The sequence below is a fragment of the Histomonas meleagridis genome (genome assembly GCF_020186115.1).
Source record: "Histomonas meleagridis strain 2922-C6/04-10x chromosome Unknown contig_9, whole genome shotgun sequence".
In the NCBI taxonomy this organism is placed as follows: Eukaryota; Parabasalia; order Tritrichomonadida; family Dientamoebidae; genus Histomonas; species Histomonas meleagridis.
This window is the reverse complement of record NW_027150923.1, coordinates 633,434-655,345: the sequence shown is the minus strand read 5'-3', so window position 1 is coordinate 655,345 and position 21,912 is coordinate 633,434. Positions and strand designations below refer to the sequence as shown.

At 28.0% G+C, this 21,912-nt stretch overlaps 6 protein-coding genes across 6 annotated transcripts; 3 read left to right on the top strand and 3 right to left on the bottom strand.

Annotated features, from left to right (window-relative positions):
* Positions 1 to 545: 545 nt before the first annotated feature.
* On the bottom strand, positions 546 to 884 carry GO595_009417 (60S ribosomal protein L30; the record flags this gene model as incomplete). Its single annotated transcript, XM_067923100.1, has 1 exon — positions 546 to 884. The coding sequence occupies one exon, from the start codon at positions 882 to 884 to the stop codon at positions 546 to 548; it is 339 nt and encodes a 112-aa protein (XP_067770419.1).
* Positions 885 to 2,225: 1,341 nt separating this feature from the next.
* Positions 2,226 to 2,804, bottom strand: GO595_009416 (small GTP-binding protein; the record flags this gene model as incomplete). The annotated part of the gene is made up of 1 exon (XM_067923099.1): positions 2,226 to 2,804. The coding sequence occupies one exon, from the start codon at positions 2,802 to 2,804 to the stop codon at positions 2,226 to 2,228; it is 579 nt and encodes a 192-aa protein (XP_067770418.1).
* Positions 2,805 to 12,532: 9,728 nt separating this feature from the next.
* Positions 12,533 to 15,529, top strand: GO595_009415 (XRN 5'-3' exonuclease N-terminus family protein; the record flags this gene model as incomplete). The annotated part of the gene is made up of 1 exon (XM_067923098.1): positions 12,533 to 15,529. The coding sequence occupies one exon, from the start codon at positions 12,533 to 12,535 to the stop codon at positions 15,527 to 15,529; it is 2,997 nt and encodes a 998-aa protein (XP_067770417.1).
* Positions 15,530 to 17,986: 2,457 nt separating this feature from the next.
* On the top strand, positions 17,987 to 18,679 carry GO595_009414 (WD40 repeat-like protein; the record flags this gene model as incomplete). Its single annotated transcript, XM_067923097.1, has 1 exon — positions 17,987 to 18,679. The coding sequence occupies one exon, from the start codon at positions 17,987 to 17,989 to the stop codon at positions 18,677 to 18,679; it is 693 nt and encodes a 230-aa protein (XP_067770416.1).
* A 309-nt stretch (positions 18,680 to 18,988) lies between these two features.
* On the top strand, positions 18,989 to 19,558 carry GO595_009413 (ribosomal protein L6; the record flags this gene model as incomplete). Its single annotated transcript, XM_067923096.1, has 1 exon — positions 18,989 to 19,558. One exon carries the CDS (start codon positions 18,989 to 18,991, stop codon positions 19,556 to 19,558), a length of 570 nt encoding a protein of 189 aa, XP_067770415.1.
* Positions 19,559 to 20,841: 1,283 nt separating this feature from the next.
* GO595_009412 (CMGC family protein kinase) lies at positions 20,842 to 21,879 on the bottom strand (the record flags this gene model as incomplete). The annotated part of the gene is made up of 1 exon (XM_067923095.1): positions 20,842 to 21,879. The coding sequence occupies one exon, from the start codon at positions 21,877 to 21,879 to the stop codon at positions 20,842 to 20,844; it is 1,038 nt and encodes a 345-aa protein (XP_067770414.1).
* Between the last annotated feature and the right edge of the window lie 33 nt (positions 21,880 to 21,912).

The following is a 21,912-nucleotide window of genomic DNA, read 5'->3' as shown; positions in this document are numbered from 1 at the left end:
TTTGAATGAAAATGTGCAAGGATTTGTTGAAGACACATCTATGTAATACTCATTATTAGGATCTGATAGAGAATTATCTACTCAAGGTAAAGATGGAAATACTTTAGAAACTGTTTTTTCAATAGCACTTTATAATTTCAATAATTTGAATTTTTGTGATTTTTTACTTCAAAAGGTTCAAACATTAATATTTTAGATCCCGAAGGAAATACACAATTAATTATTAAATTATGTGCAGCATAACCATTTCAAAGGGATAAATTTGATTTATTAATCGAACATAAATGTGATATAAATATTAAAAATGAAGGAAAAATTCCGATTTCAATTTTATTACAAAGGAAATTATATAATGAAGCAACAGTTTTATTTGACATGAATTGTATAATTAATTATCCAAATTTAAAATTAAGTGAAATTTAAAATTAAACTTCATTGATTATATGAAAGTACGTTCAGACTTACAATTGGAAATGTCTTTAAAATGAATCTATTTGTGTTGAGGTTAATTAAAAATTTGGAAATTCATTTTTATTTAATGTCATTTACTCATTCTTTTCCTTGATCATTTTAAGTATTTCAGATTCACCTGCATCAATGATTGTGATAACTGATGAACGGAAATACTTACCACAAGCTGTTCCAAGATCGACATTATCGCCATCAAAAGGAAGAATATCGCATTGGCTAAGCATGGCATAGTATTCGATGAGGGATTTTTGTGATGGAGCAATGTTTGATGCGAAGATAACAAGTTTGGCTTGACCTGAACGGAGTGTTCTTAATGTCTGTTCAATGCCAAGGCTGTATTTTCCGGATTTAGTAACGAGACTGAGGCTGCTAATGATTGATTCACGAGCTTTGGTTATATTCTTCCGTCCCATTTTCAGAAAGGTAAGACCATGTCATAACCGTTGTTGAAGATTAAATATTCTACACAAAAGTGACTGATAGGGTAAAATTTACTAAACGATACCTATCGTCAACTTGGTGTGGACAATTCCAATGCTAAATTTTTTGCTTTTTCTTCAGATAAATCCCAATAAAACAATATCAAACACCACGTTACCTATTCTCTCTCTATTCTTCAGTAGCAGCCACACAATAAACAATGATATATTTAATGCTTGGAATAATATTTCGGATCAATATAAAGATATTCCTGAAATATTAATCACCAAAATTGATTGTGATACAAATACAGATTTATGTAATAAATACAATATCCAGTCTTTACCATCCATATTTAAAATAAATAATATTTCAACCACACAAATTAATATTAGCGAAATAAGTTTTCCTCTTCTTAAAATGGAAGCTGAAAATTTGATTTATTTTAACAAAACAAAATGTAAATATTTTTCACCTGAAAATACGAAAATTGATTTCCCTGTTTATGTAATAAATTGGGATAAAAGGCTTTGTAATTACATTGACAACCTACGCATCCAGTTTCCAGGTATGAGAGCACGTTTTTACAGAGGTCAATATTCAAAAAATTTTTCGATGTACGTATATCTTAACCCAAAAACAAAAGTTCGTTACAATGGAGATTCCAACACACGTTTTATGGCTAGGTTTATTTTCGAGTATTCATTTGTAATGTTTGGGAATTGGAATCCAATCGAATATTTGAAAACAATTCATCGCAATATTATTTTTATTGCATACAAAAATGAAAGCATTCTTAATGATTTACGTGATTATCTTTTTGAATTCGAGTCAAACATTGCTTTTGGAAAAATTCACATTGACAAACTCAATGCCGAATTTCCATATTTAAACTTAAACTCGGACTCAATCGGCGTAATAAGTAGAAACAGAGAAAAGTTTAATATTTTCCCATATCAGTCACCTCAAGATTTTGTTGATTTGGTTAATAAGATAAAATTCAATTCTTATCGTGACTTCAAATATAATGTCAAACAAAAAGAAATGGACTATGAGTTAAGGAGATCATTGAATTATCTTGCATTCGCTTGTTTTGTTATTATAATAACATTTTTTGCGATATATGTTGAAGCATCGAAATGTATTAATTATGAATACAAACATCCATATGCGCTTTCATCATTGTAATTTTAAATATATGAATTATGTAAATAAAAATTGTATTTTAAGTTTGTTTTAATCAATTAGAAAAGTATTTATTTCAATTCACATGTCATGTTTTTGAATAGAGACGATTAAAATGAATTGGAAAAAATATTTTTTTAGATTTTGATTTAACAGCACTTAGTTGTGTTCGTTTCTGTTTGGCTTTCTTCAATGGCAATCTCATCTTCAAGTTCACTTTCAAAATGAAGACCTGGAATCATGGCTGCACGTGTAAATAAATCAGTTATACCCATTCCTGTTTTAGCCGAAACCTCAATGTAGAAATCAGCTTCTATTTCCAGAGCGTATCTCTCTCCTTCTTCTTCGGAAACAGCTCTTTCGCTTGTAAGATCTGATTTATTTCCGATAAGAATAAACTTTACATAATCTGGTGCTCGATCTTGAAGGAGCTTAACAAAATTTCCAATCTGTTTTAAGGATTCTTCGCTAGTTATATCAAATACAAGGAAGGCGAGAGCAGCACCTGCAAAATACATTGGAGCCAGCGAGCGGTATCTTTCTTGTCCAGCTGTATCCCATACATTAAAATCAACTTTACCTTCTCCTGTATCAATTTCAATTCTGCAATTGGCAGCACCAACTGTTGCCTCCTCACCCTCAATAAAAGTATCGTCTACAATTCGAGAAATAATACTTGTTTTACCTACGCCTGCGTCACCAGCAAAAACTGCCTTTACTTTCCTCATTTGGATTTTTCTGTTCACATTTTGAATGATAAAAACGGTTTAAATTTAGCCGAACATTTGAAAAAAATGCATTTTATAAAAAAATAAAGTCTTCTTCCAATTTACCTAACTGTATAAAATTTTAAATCTGTATCAGTGTTTCTGGGTATAAAAATTTATCTATGTAGTTAGCATACATTTTTTAGAAAAATTAATTTATGCATTTGATTTCAAAAATATTGTTCAAAAATTAGATAATTTTTATGAAACATATAAAGGAATACCAAAACAAAAATTTATTGAAAATAGCACCAAAAAAATTCGTATTATATAAACATTTATTTTCAAGAACCGATTTGTATGTACATATTTTCTTTACCTTTTCGATACATATGTAAAGAGAAAGCTAAACATGCTAAATAAATATAGTTTCGCAAAAAAATTTGAGTTTCTGAATAAATATATTCTCCGCTAAATAAACAAAATACACCTGAATACATTGTAGCATAAAAAGTAAAAACAACTTCTATCCCCAAAAAAACCAATAACCTAACTTCTTGTTCTTTGCAAAATTCGGGAATTTCTCTGATGAAGACCGTTAAGATAACGATGGAATAAAAAGTGTCAAAAAGAAAGAGGAAAAATTCTGAAACCAGAAATGGTGTTTCGAAATCAGTTGTTCTCATATATGAAGATCTTTTATGAGATGAGTCAAACAGGGCTAAGCCGTATAAAAAGAAAAACGTATAAATAATAATCTTAATCGATTTCGAAAAATACTTCTTTTTAAAAAGAGAAATAAGCTCACTCAGTACGAGCAAACGAAAGCCAGTCAGGAAAGCACTGTTTGCAAGTTCGTTTAAAGCATGTATTTTTGAAATATCATTCCATGGAATCAAAGAAAGAACTCCACAAACGCCCAAAGCAAACAAAAAAGGCTGGGATTTTATCTTGAAGTTGTATGAAATTAAAAAACTAAAAAACGAATATAATGTCACAATTAATACTAATATTCTACAGGATGAATAGTGTGTTTCAGAGTCTAAGTTGACGTGGTACGAAAAGAATTCGATTTCCGAAATTTTTTTCAATGGGCCATTAATTTTGATGTCGAGATTAATTGATTGAATGTCTTTTTCATTTGTATAAAATATTGTAAATGGTGTTGTTTTATCAAAGAAATTAAATTCTTTGCTGAACTTTATGATTTCCTTTTTATTTTCATTATTAGTTGATGATATAGAAAATAGAAATTTTAAAGATTCGATCGTTTTGTAAATATCGGCTTTAGCTAAAACACATTTTGTATAGATAAAGCGATGACCTTGAACATATACATAAGATAGATTTAATACAATATTATTTTTGTTAAATGAAGGTTCAATTTCAAAAAAATCCTTCTCTCGAGAGACTGTTGATGGAGTAGTATAATATGAAAAAATATGGAAAGAGACTAATAAAAAGAATTGAAATAATGTTGAAACATAATTGCAAGTAGAAGTCGTATCCATTAGAAAATTGTGTGTTTCTGTTTGAGTATTTCTGATTCTTAATAATCCTTTCCTTGAAAACATAAAGAATTTGCAGAACCAGAAATGAATTTAAAACCGTTTTATTTCTGATGTTAGCAAAAAGTGTCAGGTGGATTCACAACATTTTTTATTAAACGAAACCATGGAAAACAGTTCTAATGAAGAAAACTCGACAAATACCGAAAAAGAAGTTGATAGCTTTAATTCCGCATATACAAAATTACTTATTTCACTTGAACAAATCATATTTAAATTATCTGAAGAAAATCTTGAAACTTCAATTCAAGAAATATTGAATTTATATGATACGAATTTTCCATGTTCATTTAATATTGTCATTGTTCATATGGTTTACACTGCATTTTATTCACAAAAGAATGTAAATAATTTTTATATAAATTTTTTAGAAATTATTCAATCCAAAGAAGAAGAAATTGACAAAAACAATGTAAATATATTTAAGATATTTGAGAAATTCTTATATCGAAACACAACGCAAGAAGCATATTATTTAATATTTAAAATGCTTCAACATAATTTAATTAGTCCTGATATTATTAAAAACAATGAATCGTTATATTTTGCATATTTAAAACCTAATTTAAATATTAATCGAATGTATTATACCTTAATAGTGAATGACTTTCAAAAGAACTATGAAGAACTTAAAAAGAATGATTGGGAACTCCATAAAAAACTCATTGAAGAAGGAGTTAATCCGAATGAAATTGCGACAATAATTCGAAATGATGACATCGAAAAACTTCAAGAAATATCAACACAACATGATTTTAATTTTAATCAAACAATTGCACCATCACTTTATGAAAGATATTCTTTTATTCAATATGATACTACACTAATTAATTATGCAGCATTTTTTTCTTCAATAAAATGTTTTAAATATTTACTTATGAATAATTCAAATGTAAATAATACGGGTAAATATGCTATCGCAGGTGGAAACATTGAAATCATTCATTTATGTGAACAAAATCATTCATCATTTGATGGTACATATGAAACAGCAATTAAATTCCATCGAAATGATATCTTTAAATATCTTTATGAAAATAAAATCGTTGAAATTGACGATTTAGAAAATTTCGGAAAGAAATGTATCTCATTTTATAACTATGAAATCTTTATATATTTACTCGAAAAAGGTATGAAAATCAATGATAATATCATTAACTATTCAGCAAAAATCGGAAATTTATATCTTGTTAAACATTTCCTACAAAATCATAAAATACCAAAAGATTTATTATTAAATTCTGTGCAATTTGATAATTTCGAACTTACTAAATACGTTCTAAAACAAGATGGAATTGATATTAATGCTAAAGATATCTTTTTGTTATATATAATATTTAATTTAATGATTTTATATTTTAAGTTTTTGTTTGGAAATCTTTTTAAGTATTTGAAACAGCACTTATTTGTGCATCTAGAAATAATAACATGAAAGTTGTTCAATTACTTCTTAAACAAGATGGAATTGATATTAATGCTAAGTCTATTTATTTATTTTGTTTAATATTTATAGTAATGATTTAATAATTCAAAATAATATTTAAAAATTATTTATATTATTTGAAACACCATTAATTGTTGCATCTGAAAATGGTCATTTGGAAATAGTTAAAATACTTCTCGAGCAAAAAGGAATTAACATTAATGCTAAAGGTATTGTTTATTTGGAATATAATTTGGAGATAATTTATATTATTTAGAACTGCATTAATATTAGCAACTGATAATAATCATCTAAATGTAGTTAAGTTACTTCTTGAACAAGAAGGAATTAATGTTAATGATAAAGCAGCTTTTTTATATAATTTAATTTTGGTTAATAATATTTGGAAATCATTTTTTTTATTATTTTCAGCACTTATAATTGCAATTAGAAATAAAAACATTAATATAGTTAAATTACTTCTTGAACATAAAGGAATTAAAGTTAATAGTAAAGATATATGTTCTGATTCATTTCTTGTTTATTTTAATTATTTTGGGTTTTGAAATGATATTTGGAAATTCTTTAAATCATTTAATCCAATAATTTCTCTTGCAGCTGAGAGTGGAAAAATCGAAATATTTAAGTTAATTCTTAATTATCCTGGAATTAATATTAATATTAGAGGTGTTTATTTGTTTTATTTCGTGATTTTTTAGATAAATTGAAGTTTTATTGTAATATTTGGAAATTATTTTAATTATTTTATACAACGCTTATGTATGTAACAAATATTGAAGTATTAAATTTACTTCTTGAACAAAAAGGTATTGATATAAATGCTAAAAATGTATATATATTTTGTATAAAATTTGTTTAAATATTTTGAAATTTCATAGTAATATATGGAAATTATTTAAAGTATTTGATACAGCACTTATGAGATTTATTAATTATGGAAGAATTAATTTCGTTAAAATACTTCTTCAACAAGAAGGAATTGATGTTAATATTAAAAACATTTATTTATTTTATACAAAATTTATTTAAATATTTTAAAATTTAAAAATAAAATTTGGAAATTATTTTATTTGTTTGCAACAGCACTTATATTTGCCGTTAAATTGAAGCGATTGGATGTAATTGAGTTACTTCTTAATAAAGAAGGAATTGATGTTAATGCTAAAACTATTTATTTGTTATATATAAAATTTATTCAAAAGTTTTGGAATACCAAAATAAAATTTGGAAATTATTTACATTATTTAAAACTGCACTTATGTTTGCAGCTGAAGAAAATTTGGTTGAAATCTTCAAACTACTTCTTGAACAAGAAAGTATTTCTATTAATTCTAAATCAGTTTATTTATTATATAAATTATTTATATTAATTATTTCATATTTCAAAAAAATATTTGGAAATTACTTTAAATATTTAACACAGCACTTATTTATGCATCAGAAAAAGGTAACATAGAAATAGTCAAATTACTTCTCGAAAGAGAAAGAATTAATATCAATGCAAAAGGTGTTTGTTTTAACTGTTTGAAAGCATTTCAATATAACATTTGGAATTTGTATAAATTATTGTATACAGCACTTATTTTAGCAGCGAAAAATGGTCATAATGAAATAGTTAAAATGCTTCTTGAAAAAGAAGGAATTGAAGTTAATGCAAAAGATATTTATATGTTTTACATAAAATTTGTTATAATGATTTTATATTTCAAAATAATATTCGGAAATTACTTCAAATATTTGATACAGCACTTATTTATGCAACTGAAAATTCGAATGTTGAAGTTGTTGATTTACTTCTTAAACAAAAAGGAATTGATGTTAATATAAAAGATATTTATATATTACATATGAAATTTATTTTAATGTTTTGAAGTTTTAATTTAATATTTGGAATTGATTTAATGTATTTAACACAGCATTTTTGTGCGCTGTTGAAAAAGGTAATACAGAAATAATCAAATTACTTGCTGAACAAGGAGGAATTGATGAGATTTCGAATGAAATATATTAAAATAATTTAAAATTTATTTTGATAATTTATTATTTCAAAATAATAATTAAAGTATTTAAAAATTATTTGAAGCTGAATTTATATATGAATCTTCAAAAGGTCATCTTGACAAAGTTAAATCAATTCTTGAAAGCGAAAGTATTAATATCAATGCAAAAGGAGTAAATTCATCAAATTTAAAATTAAATTTAATAATTTGATATTTCAACTTAATATTTGGAAATTATATAAATTATTTAAAACAGCACTTATGTTAGCATCAAGAAATAATAGAAAAGAAATTGTTAAATTACTTCTTGAACAAGAAGGAATTGAAATTAATGCTATAGATGTTTAAATGTTTTGTTTAATATTTATTTTGATATTTTGGAATTAATATAAAATATTTGGAATTAATTAAATTGATTTCGAACTGCACTTATGTATGCAGCTGAAAATGGTGGGAAAGAAATAGTAAATATATTACTTGAACAAGAAGGAATTGATATTAATGCACAAGATATTTATATATTTTATACGATATATATTTCATTGATATAATATTTCGAAATAATATTTGGAAATTATTTATATTATTTTATACAGCACTTATAAATGCATCTGAAAAGAGTTATATTGATATAGTTAAATTACTTCTTGAACAAGAAGGAATTGATATTAATGCTAAAGATGTTTAAATGTTTTGTTTAATGTTTGTTTTGATAATTTGATATTTATATTAAAAATTTGGAATTTTTTTCGATTATTTTATACAGCACTTATGTGGGCAATTGAAAGTAACAATGATAATTTAGTTAAATTACTTCTTGGACAAGAAGAAATTGATGTTAATGCGAAAGATAAAATTTATTTATATCATTTGAAATTTATGAAAAACATTTGGAAATCATTTAAAATATTTAACACTGCACTTATTATAGCATGTATATATAGATTTTATTCTATTGCTGAATTACTTGTTGAAAAAGAAGGAATTGATATTAACGCACAAAATTTTTGTTGTTTTTGTTTAAAATTTATTTTAAGAATTCAAAATTTCAAAACATAATTTGGTGATTATTAAATATATTTAAAACAGCACTTATGATCGCATCAGAAAATAGCTATTCTGATATTATAGATTTACTTCTTAAACAAAAAGATATCGATGTAAATATTAAAGATATTTATTAGTTTTGTTTAAAATTTATTATTGTTATTTTGGGTTTAATTTAAACATTTGGAATTTATTTAAATTATTTAATGTTGCAATTATATCCATATATGAAAATTAGTAATGAGGATTAATTAATGAAAAATCCCAAAAAGTTAATGATAAACCTTAATAAAAAATAAATATTAATTTTGTTTTTATTTAAACTAAATTCAATGATAGCAATTCATTTATTCAGCACATTTAAAAAAAAACAACATATAGAGTAATGTCTAAAAGAACTTGAATAACCCATAAGATAAAATTGAGAGATTAGTTCATTATTTATGAGTCAAATATAATGTTTTTTATAGATGCTAAATTTTATCAGATTTTGAAAAATATTATATATGCCAATGAAAAAATATTATAAATGCTGGTATTGACGCCATATGTCCTTTTGACATAAGAATTGCAATAAATTAAATTTCAATTTACTATAATATAAACATTTTTAATATATAATTTCTTAGAATACATCTCAAAATTCGCTTTTCGCAAAGAAAGTGGTAAAACTGATGTAGGTGCAGTAATTTCACACCATTGCCTCAAGATAAAAAGAAAATGATGGTAAGAAAAATCCTGCTGTGTTAACATATTCTTCAATTCTTCCATAATCATTAACAATAACATCATCTGTTGGTTCAAAAGAAAAATCACAAGATGAATCATCACCAATAGTTAACTCACCATCATCATCAAAGTAATCAGATATGAAAATTTTGGAAAAAAATCTTTTCAATTAATGATCGTTTTCTATTCAAAAAAAATCACTTTTAATAAAAACTTTTATTACTCTTTCTTCTTGATTAATGTTCATTAAGATTAATAAATTATTAAATCCCAATCTTTTTTTAGTGTATTGATATCTTTGATGTGATGCAAAAAGTTAAATTTTCTAAATTGATAATATAATGTTAAAAACTTTTTTATTTGAAATAATGTCACACATTAACCAATTGATGCAGATTACACATATGTTGAGTATTTATATGTTCTCAATCAATACATGAATGGAATTTATTTTGATTTTTGAACACATTGTCAATCTCAAGTAAATAGTTTGAATTCTTTGTTATTGAAGATATCCATGAACGAAAAATTTGATGATAAGATTTCTATTAGAAGTAACATCGTTTTTAATGCATTTTCATCACCAAAGTGTGTATTTGATATTTACTTAAATTTTTTAAAAACACTTCAAACGAAACGATCGTTAAACTCATACCAATTTTTAATTTTTAATCTTACGAGAAAATTTTAACATTTTCAACATGTCTATGCAGTGATGCAATTGCAAGTGTTGTTTCACCAAAAATTTTCTTCTAAGAAAATAAATGGATGTGATTTTAAAAAAAATGTTGCTTTATGCCAAAGGATTTTTTTCAAAAAAAACTATCTAAAAGTTTTCTTATAAAAATTATGCTGGTTATAGAATTAAATCACTTGTTAATAAAAGCACCAAAATTTTTATTGATAACTTATTTGATTACTTGGAACTGTGAAGAAATCAAACATATTTTTGATGCAGAACAAAAATGTAGTTACAAGCCATAATCAGGAGCATGCAATGCGATTGGAGGGCAACTTCCATAAGCTTCACCTTTAAATACAGTTATTCCAGCAAATGTATCTCCTTGGTATGATTTCAATGTGATTATTTTTAGAAATGAGCTTCTATAAAATATGTCTCTTTCTATAATTGGCTCAATATCTCCATAATACATTATACATCTTATTGAAATACATTCAGAAAAAGCGAATTCTTCAATCATATTAAGATTTCTCCCAATAAAAACTAATTTTAATTTTGTGCATCTTAAAAAAGCGTATCCAGAAATAAAATTTAATGAATTTGGAAGTAACAATTCCAGTAAACCATTGCAACATTGAAAAGAATAACGACAAATTGATAATAACTTTTGATTCATATGAAAGTATTTGATGTGTTTACAATTAGTAAAAGCATTTTCCCAAACAACAGATATATTTGGAGGGAAAACATATTCATTGATAACTTTTCTGGACAACATACTATTATTGTTATTTGTTTACTGTATACAATTCCATCGTTATAATAATTGGAAAAATATTTATTATTTGGATCAATAGTAATATTTTCTAATGAATAACATGCACTAACTGCTAAAGTTGTTAAAAAAGACAATGCATCTCAAAAATAATCTTTTTTAAATTTATGCAATTGGAGAAAGAATAATATGAAACAATGTGTACGTATTTAAGTTCAATTTCTACTAATCCATGACAATGAACAAATGCATGTATAGGAATCGTTCGAAGATTCTTTCCAAATGTAATTGTTTCTAACCTTTCGCAGCCTATGAAAGAACCATCACCTATATGAATTAGAGAATTTGGAAAAACTAAGCTTTTAAATGATTTACAAAAACAAAATGCAGTGTTATCTATTCTTATTATTCCTTCACCTAAATTAATTATTTTTGCACTAGAAGAACTACCAAATGCACTTGCACCAATAGATTTTAATGAATTAGGAAGAATAATACTTTCAAGTGAATTACATTTTGAAAATGCATGATGTCCAATTTCTGTGACATTGTTTCCAAAAAATACTTTTCGAAGTTGACTGCAACTTTCAAATGCAGAATTCCCAATATAAGAAGTTGAATGCCAAATTATAACTTCTTTTAGTGATTCCCATGAGTTAAAAGTACTTTCTCCTATTTTATAGACACCATCCCAAAAAATTATTTTTTCTATTTTGGTATCATAAGGTATATAATGTACAACTTCTACATGAGAAATATTAAGCTCTATTGAATAGGAATTTGGCAATGTAAAATAAAATACAAAATAAGGAAACATTGCTTTAAAATAAATGATATAATAAAAAACTATTATTACATATTTAAAAAGCTAAATCATTCCTGAAATTATAACAAAAGTAATTACTTTTAATTTTTTTCATATCCAATAATTTTATTTATCTTAAGATATATCATGATTATAACAAACTTTCTTTTAAAAAAAATTCTTGAGTATATTTTAATGTTTAAGTAATAATATTTAGATTCATCTGTTGATATGAGTTTTGATTTTTAAAAAAGTTAAATTTCGTAGAATAATGAATTTTTATATATTTAAAATTGAATTATATATGTATCAAAGTTTCATCATATACATGATTTATTAAATATTTCATATAATAATATTTTTCAAAATTGAATATTATATAATAACCTCAAACAATTGTTTTAGTTATCGTTTAATCATAAAGTGTATTGCCTTAAACATAAACTATGTTATCAAAAATGAATGTAAAAATGATATTTATTTTAAGGTGCTTTCTATTTAGTAATTAGATAATACAATTAATCATTTTTCACAAATTTTTAAAATAAATCAAGTAAACTGAATAATAATATTTTTGTAACTCTCACATGTAGTTTGGACTAAGAAAACTATGTATTGTTAGCTTATTTTCAAAGTTTGCTCATGTGGCATCATTTTGTCGTCAAAAGTGCCACTCCAAACGTAATTTCATAAGCAAATATGGGAGTTCCAGGTTTATATAGATGGCTTGTTCAAAGGTACCCACTAATCCGCAGAAAAGCCAGTGATCCATGCAAACCAGTTTTTACTCATTTTTATATTGATTTCAATTGTATCATATATAATGCTTTTCCACTAGTTAAAGTTTATGAAGGGAAATATGACGCGCTTTTCCATGAAGTGTGCCGTTACTTAGATGTTCTTGTCCAAGTAATTCGTCCACAAGAAGTTTTATACATTGCTGTAGATGGACCAGCTCCATTTGCTAAATGTGCACAACAAAGATCTCGCCGATTCGTTTCAGCTCGTGACCACAAACCAGAAGAATTTGACAAGACAGCAATTTCCGTTGGTACCGAATTTATGGAAGAACTTCACAACTTTCTCCTCGATTTTTTCAAAACAAAAACACAATCAGACCCAGTCTGGCAGAAGCCTCAACTCATATATAGCTCACACCGTGTTCCTGGAGAAGGTGAACACAAATTCTTTAATTTCATGCGTGAAGCTAGAAAGCTTGAATATCTCAACCATGACAAAGTTCACTGTGTATATTCACCAGACGCTGATTTAATTTTCTTATGCTTACAAACTCGCGAACCTAATTTCTACATCATGAAAGAATATGATTCTTGGGTTGGACCGAATGAAAACGTCGGTAATGGAAAGATCAACAAACTTCGTTCATCAGCATCTGATTACGAACTTCTTTCGTTTTCATTAGCTCGCGAATATTTGAAAATCGATTTTAAAATTAAGGATGTTGATCGACTTGTTGATGAATTTTCAACCATTTCATTTCTCCTTGGTAATGATTTCATTCCACATTTTCCTGATGTAATTATTGCCGATGGCGATTTTGAAATTATTGTAAGAACTTACCAAGAAACGATGATGACCAAGAAGCTTTTTCTTGTAGAAAATAGGAAAATCAATAAGAGCAACCTCCAGTACTTCCTTCAAAACATTATCATATCTATGCAGAAGCACAAAAGCAGCAAAAAAGGACAAGAATTTGACTTCTCTCAAAATCCAAACGCACCCTCTCAATATTTGGCAAAGAAATACGGTGACACTTTTCTCAAGAATCCTGCTGAATTCGAAAAAGAACTTGCTTATGCAGTTTTAGATAGCTTTGATTGGGTTTTCGAATATTACACAAATGGTTGTTGTTCATGGAATTGGTGCTTTAAGTACTTTTTCGCTCCTCCTTTATCAATTGTAGCAAAATATTGTCCTGAACATACATCTCATTTCGATTTAGATCGTCCTCCATATCCTCTTGAACAACTTTTATGTATTTTACCTCCACAAAGTAGTAAATTATTACCTGATCAAGTCTCACAATTAATGTTTGAACCATCTCCACTTGCCAAGTATTATCCTCTAAAGTTTGAAATCGACCTAAATGGACGTCGTTTTGAACATGAAGGTGTTGTTAAAGTTCCAATAATTAATATCAATGAAGTTCGAGAAGAATTCGCAAAAGTAGCACCTTTAATTTCGGAACAAGAAAAAATCAGAAACCAAATTGATGAATGTGTTACTTTTCATAATGGTGAAATCACTCGCTTCGACATCAAAACCGGTTACATTCAAAAAACCTCCGCCAAACCGTTAGGGGTACCCTCATTTTATTCAATTCCAATCCCATTCACATCAAACATCGAGAACATTCATGTTTATCTTTTCTCTCGCCCATCATTTTTTAACTCTATTGCCATCAAGCCATCCATCAAACCAGAACTTCTTCTCCCACCTGAAAAGCTTCAGAAACTTGTTGGCACTGTTTTGATGGTCAATTGGCCATATCTCATTCCTGCATATGTTTGTAGTGTCATTAATCCGAAAGAATTTCCACTTGACATCATCAAAGAATACAAACAACGTTATGGAATCATTTTGACCCCAGACAAGAATCAAGTTTTTCTTAAAGTAAATCCATTAGGTTACACAAACAGTAACGAAACACGTTACCGCTTTCACTCAAACACAATTATCGTCCCTTATATCCTTTCTTCTTCAGTAAGTCACGTTCCAATGTTTACGAAATTTGACAAAACGATATGTTATCGTATTCAAAAACCTCAAAAAGTTATCGTAAAAACAGATGACGGTTATTCTATTGGAAAAGTGGTATCGTTGGACGATGAAAATGTAACAGTTCAATTATCTAAGTTCAGTGAGATACCTTCGCTAAATGAAATTTTCGAAGATGAAGACATCCAATGGGTTACGAACAGGTACCTGGAAAGGAAGCTACAAGTAATTTGGGGTGCTTTGAGTATGCTTTTGTCGAAATTTTCTGTTGATGATCAATGCGTTGCTTTTACTGCATTCAATAGTGACCCATCTAACAAAGAGTATGACCGTGTTTTAGATGGAAGCTGTAAGAAAAACGCGCAAGGCAAATACATCTTCACCAAAGATTTCTGCCATAAATTTTTGGAATATCTTGATTCGCCACTTGTTTCAAATCTTCTTGAATTCGCTCAGAACTACGATGATGAGTCAATGCGCTTTTCAATTATCGGGAAAGAGCTTTGGGGAAAGGATGCATTTCAATCCAAACAGAAGCTCGCCCAATACTTTAGCAAGGAAGCCTACTGCCACAAGTACTTCCTCATCGACAAGAACATTGACATTATCTCGCAGCACTCGCTTGAGATGATCGAGTCGAAACTTGTGGAGTTAAAACCGCTGGAAACCGAAACCGCCGAGACCGTTAATGTTCAGATTCAACAAGTGATATTCCCAGGAATGGGGAAGCCCAAATGGGAAAACATAGCGATAGGAAATCGAGTTGCAGTGATATCTTCGTCAGGAGCAATACCATTTGGTGAAACAGGTACAGTTGTTGGTGTTGATGAAACAACGTATCAAGCGCATGTTATATTAGACAGAGAACAGGAATACGCCAACAGCCTAAGGAACAGACTGAGCACAAATCGTGGAATTGTTGCGATGTATGATGACTTACTCGTTTTGGATAAGTGAATAAACTCATATTAATTTTGGAATTTTTTATTTGTTTAAGGGAAATCACCGCAACGTCTGAAGTGCGAAATCGCATCTGATCCAAATTTGAAGTTTTAATGATTGGAGAAATCGCTGATGAAGCAAGAAATGTAAAGTGAATAAATTTATGGATTAAAGAAACACAATTGTAACGGCATCTCATTTTCCTTAAAGCTGTTTTAAATGGAAATGATATGAATATGTACTAATTTAAAAAAAATTGATTTTCATGTATGGATGAATTAATAAAAAACATCAGAAGAATATAAAATTATATTTGTTGCATTTTAAGATAAAATAGTTTTTTTTAGATTTAGTGTAAGATATTGGTTTTTTTATAAAATTGCAATTCATAATGTTTAAAAAGAAATATATCAAAACAAAAATAATACTTGAAAATGTAAGATTAGAGCATATGGCTCCTTCCTTTAATAGAGTTTTTTTAAAGTTAAAGCAAGGCAAAAATTCATGTACTTCAAAATCATATCCAGTTTCTCATGGTCAAGTTAACTTCATCGAATCAATTAACTTTGAATATAAAATTGGAATGAAAAGACAAAATTTAATGTATCTTTTTATTCGAATTGAAAAGAATTCAGGTTATTCTAAATATGGTGAATTAAAAATCGATGTGTATAAATTAATGAGAGAAAGAACACATTTTATTAAAGCTTTACTTGCAAGATGTAAATACAACACATATTTATCATGTACCATAATGTATGAAGATGATGAAGATGAGTCAAGCATGTCAGAGACATCAATAAGCGAAAGCACAATGGAACAAACATCTGAAATGGAAACACGTTTCATACCACAACCTCGAAATAAAAGACCAATATTTAAAAAGAAATTTCAACAAACCTCACCCTGTCAATTTCAAGTAAAAATTAGTCCTAAAAGACTTCGTGAACTTGAAGAGCAAATAAATTACCTTATCGAAAGTGTGAAATATGATATAATTTTAAATGGAGAACTTTTATAAAATATGTTTTCATTATTTTTGTTCTTAATTATAATGCAGATATTTGGGGCGGTGCATTAAGAACGTTTAAAAAAAACGTTATTGAGATGGAGAGTTTTCCCCTTGAGCGTGAAACAGGGGAATGCAGCATGTCAATCCAAAAATCTGTATACCTTACAATTGGGAAACATCCATCCAGTCAAAAGATAAATGCATTTAATGCAACTGCTTTTGTTCCACCAAATTTTATTGTAGCAGGATCTAACTCTGGAACAATTTACCGATGGATCATTCCAGAAAAAATCACAGACGCTGTTTTATATCCTTCCTTTAAAATTACTAAACATAGTGGAGCTGTTCAAACATTAGTTTGGTCTGATACTCATCAACTCTTATTTTCAGGGAGTTCTGATTGTACTATTTTAGTTTGGCACATTGATTCCAGGGCGCCACCACAAGAACCCATTCAAACTATTCGATGTTTTGAAAGCACACCAATCCAAATCATCACATACATGAAATATGTTTTTGTCTTAGAAAAGCGTGGAATTACAATTCTCCTTCAACAGACAATTAAGAAGTCACTCAAGAAGCATATAATTTTTCGAAAAGTTCATTTCATATCAAATGACAAAATCACCAAAAACGAGTTTACATCCATTTGTTTTTCACCTAATCCAACTGTTGACAATAGTGGCCATCTTTATGCAGGGTTTCAAAACGGGAGTATTTTACAAATTGATGTTCAACTTAATGAGAAGCCGACACTTTCCACATCAAATCCACTTAAAAAGCTCAGCGACAATGCTATTTTTAATATGTTTTATGTACCGAAAGAAAGCTTTATCTTAATATTTTCTTATGACCATAATATACGAGTATTTAATTTACGTAATTATCGAATTTTATGTACATTTAATAATCCCCAAAATGGGTATTTTTTATCATCATGTTATGATCCTGACACGATGCAATATTTATTAGCTGATACTAATGGATATTTATATGTTTGTGAAATCCAAGAAACAGCACGAGTATTATTTCAAACACGAATTCATAAACAATGTATTGGATTAAGTCAAGGTCCAAATGATTCATTTTTATTTTTACAAAACGAAGGTGTATCACTTGTAAAAATCAACAGAGGGAATGTTAAAACATCATATCGAGTTCATAATGGAAATATCTTTTATATATCATCGATTGTTGATAATGGCAAACGACTTATTGTTACAGCGGCAGATGATAAATATATTCGTTTTTGGGATACTGTAAATTTTGGAATGAGAATTGAACATAAATGTGAAACGCATTTATCAATATTATCTGTTTATGTTGATATTAAAGAAAGATATCCAACAAATATAATATATATTATCACTGGTCATGATGAAGGGAAAATATTTTTTTATAATATAACAGAGAATAAACATATCGAATTACCTTCGAAACATAAAAACTCAATTTCCACTATGAGTGTTATAAAAGTTGAGGCTAAAATCATTTTGTTGTCTTGTGATTATGATGGCGTTGTAGCACTTTGGTCAATTGATTCCATTCTTGAAAATATTTCATACGCACAATTTTCTTTGATTAAAACTTGGAAAGCAAGTGAAAAAGAAATTTTAACTTCTTCTTCTCAATGGGTTTTACATGAGCCGATTTATGCTACTGGTGGAAATGATAATATAATTCATCTTTGGCATGAAGTTAATGGAAATTATATCGATGAACCTTTAAAAGGTCATAACGATTCTATAACAGCAATTGTCTTCGATGGTTTGTTCTTAATTAGTGGAAGTGAAGATTTAACAATTAGAATTTGGGATATTGTTAATAAGGTACAATTGTTGGTTATCACAAATTTACATACAAAAGCAATTAGATCAATTTCTTTGTTTCATAATGAATCAAAATTCGCTTCATGCGACGCAAGTGGTGTTATCGCTATTTATGATTACATAAAGAAAAAAGAAATTTGGAAAGTGAAACATTTGTCGGATTGCAGATGCATTTGGGTAGACCCTGATAACCCGAAAAGAATGTACGCGTGCATAAAGTTCGAACTTGTGCCGCATGATATACCGGATGAATCACCTAAAGGTTTACCGCCTCTTGTCGGAATTAGATCTGGAAATATACCGACGATTCGGAAAACTGTTTGATAATTTAATAAATTTAGAAATAGTGAAAATGTTTATTCATTTTTTAATGAAGAAGAGAAATAATATTTTTTATTTTCGAAAAAAGTCATTGCAATTGGAAGTTAAGCAGCAAAATATAATATTTTTCAATATTTTAAAAAGATCTGATAAATGTGATTAGAATTTAAAACTTTATGAAATTCAATAAATTTTGGAAGAAAATTATAACGGAATAGAACAATATATTTCCAATTAGAAATAGTATAAATTTTTTATTTTAAGAGAAATAGAAGAAAAAAAAATTTTTTGGCGGTTTTGGTCGGCCTCTCGATGCCACGCCCAGTTCTCCATCAAGATCACCTCAAAATTGAGGATGATGTTACAATCACAATTAAATCTGGTGTTGTAACAGTTACAGGACCACGCGGAACCTTAACTCGCGATCTTTCTCATCTTAAACTCGACATTGAATATAATGCTGAAGAAAAGACTGTTTTAGCTCGCTGCTGGTTTGGAAACCGTAAGCTTGTTGCTCGCATTGGCACACTTTTTGGTCATATTAAGAATATGGTTACAGGTGTTACAAAAGGATATCGCTACAAGATGAGATTTGTAACAGCTCACTTCCCAATCAAACACTCCATTGGTGACAATAAAGACTCATTCAGCTTCACTCACTTCATGGGTCAACGTGAAAAGAAATCTGTAATAGCTCCAGAAGGTGTCAAGATCATGGACAGCCCTAACCAAAAAGAAGAAATTTGGATCGAAGGCAATGATATTGATAAGGTTTCATTAGTATGCGCCCAAATCCACCAACACACACATATCCACAACAAAGATCTTCGTAAGTTCCTTGATGGTATCTACATTTCTGAAAAGACACACATCGTTGAGTAAAAGAGAATTACATTTTTAATCTATTTGGTTGTATAATTGATCTATTAATACTACAAAGTATGCTTCTTAAAATCAAAAAAAGAAGCAATGATAAGCATCATCTTGTTTTTGTTTTTTAAAGTTCTTTATCTTTTATTGATTTAATATATTAAATAAAATAATTTATTTTTTTAACACATGTTTATTTATGTCTGACTTATAAATTTGTCTTCTTTAAAATAGTCTGTGAATGTTTCTTATTCAATATTTGAATAATTAATTCCTATTGAAAAAATATATTCTGTTTCATTTATATTACTTTCATCACAAACTTTCAGTTTCTGATTCATTTTGTTTTCGCATATTATCATGAAATTTAATTATAACAATTAATTTCCTTTTAAACACCATAAATACTATTACAATAGTTATTATATAATGATAATGAGTGTATTATTATTATCAAGGTTTATTTTTTCTTTATTCTATATAAGAAATACAGGAAAAATTTGAATAATAAGTAAAAATAATTACATAACTAAAATGCATGTTATCAAAATAAATATACTTGCTTTCAGATTCAAAAAATGTAATCTAATATGACCTAATAATTGCAAAGTGATAATGTTTGCATAAATGATAAAGAATAAGTTAACATATACGATTTAATATATGCAAAACTATTCAAAAATGTGTCATCATAAGTATTTGAACCCAGATTACTTTTTGATTTAGTAAATGAATTGCTATGTGTGAAGGTGATAGATTTAGAAAATGCATTAGAATCAGTAAATGTGTGTGTTAATTAAAGACATTTTTCGGGTGTAGTTCCTTTGGTTATAGTCATATTTCCAAATGTTTCATTTTGATATGTTGCTAATGTCTTAACTAATGTAAAATTTACATCATCAAATGCATAATTTCGCAATTCAGGTGAAATTTCTCCATTATAATGAATGCATTTGAGAGAAGTACAAATACTAAATGCATTGATTTTGAATAAAAAAATATTTTTTATTATAAAAATAACACCATTCCACAGAGTCTGTCTCTTATTACTATATTCAACCTTATCAAAAAACGAGCTATTACCAAATCTTTTTTAAAGTTTCCATCTTTTTTTTTTTATAAGCATTGATCAAGTTTGATAATGATAAAACAATTGACTCATCTTGCGAATTTGTTTCATTTATAACCTATGAACATTTTGCACTTGGAAATGGATACACTTTAATAAATAAATAAAAGACGAAATAACGATATTTATTTACAAAACAAATACAATATTTTATCATATAACATAGTCACATATCTCTAACAGAGTCGAAGAATGGATGCGCCAAAGTTTCTTCTGCAGTCAATCTCTTCTTGTGATCTGCTACGAGAAGCTTATACACCAAATCCATTCCGTCGGGATCCATAAACTCTTTTCTGCTCTTCGGGAACAATGATTCGAATGGAACCTTCTTCATCGAAGATATTCTGTCGACTTTTCTCATGCTAATTTTCACGTTATATTTTGCTCCCCAATCCAAAATTTCTTTTCCGCCCAAAATATTTGCGATTGAATCGAATACATCGTTTGAACTTTCTTCAAACACATGGATGCGACCTGAAAGTGCTTCTAATAATGAGACTCCGACTGCCCACATATCAATTGAATAATCATATAAAGGATATCCTAAGCATACTTCAGGCGCTTTATAATAAACTGTGCCTACATGGTAACTATATTTATGTAATGGATGATAGAATTCAGCAAGTCCCCAATCTGCCAACTTAACGGTCCTCGTTTTCATATCACATAACACATTCAGCGGTTTTACATCACGGTGCATAACACCAACGCTGTGAGCGTGCGCTAGTGCTTTAACTATTGAATATATGTAGAACTTAATGTCCTCAAGAGAGAATTTGCTAAATAAATCTCTCCAATCAGAATTATCAACGGCTTCGGTGACCATTCCTGGAATACCATATTTACCATCAATGATTATATCCCATAATTCTAATATATTTTTGTTTCCTTGTACTTCATGTAATATTTTAAGTTCTCGTCGTACACGATCTGGATTTACTGGTTTTAATAATTTGATGGCACATTTTTTTGTGTCATCTTGAAGTGAAATAAAAACATCTGAATATCTACCTGAGCCAACCCATTTGCATAGTTTGTATCTTGAAATATCCCCAAATTGAGGATTCCATATTTTAAAATCGTAATGAGATGGACCAAGATCTAAATTCACATTTGCAAAAACTCTCGAAACATATGGATGATTTGGATCAAAGCGGCCATCCTTTACTGCTTTTTCTGGTGCGAATTGGCCCAAATCGGCCATAAATGAAATGTGATATGAAACATCAAAACATTT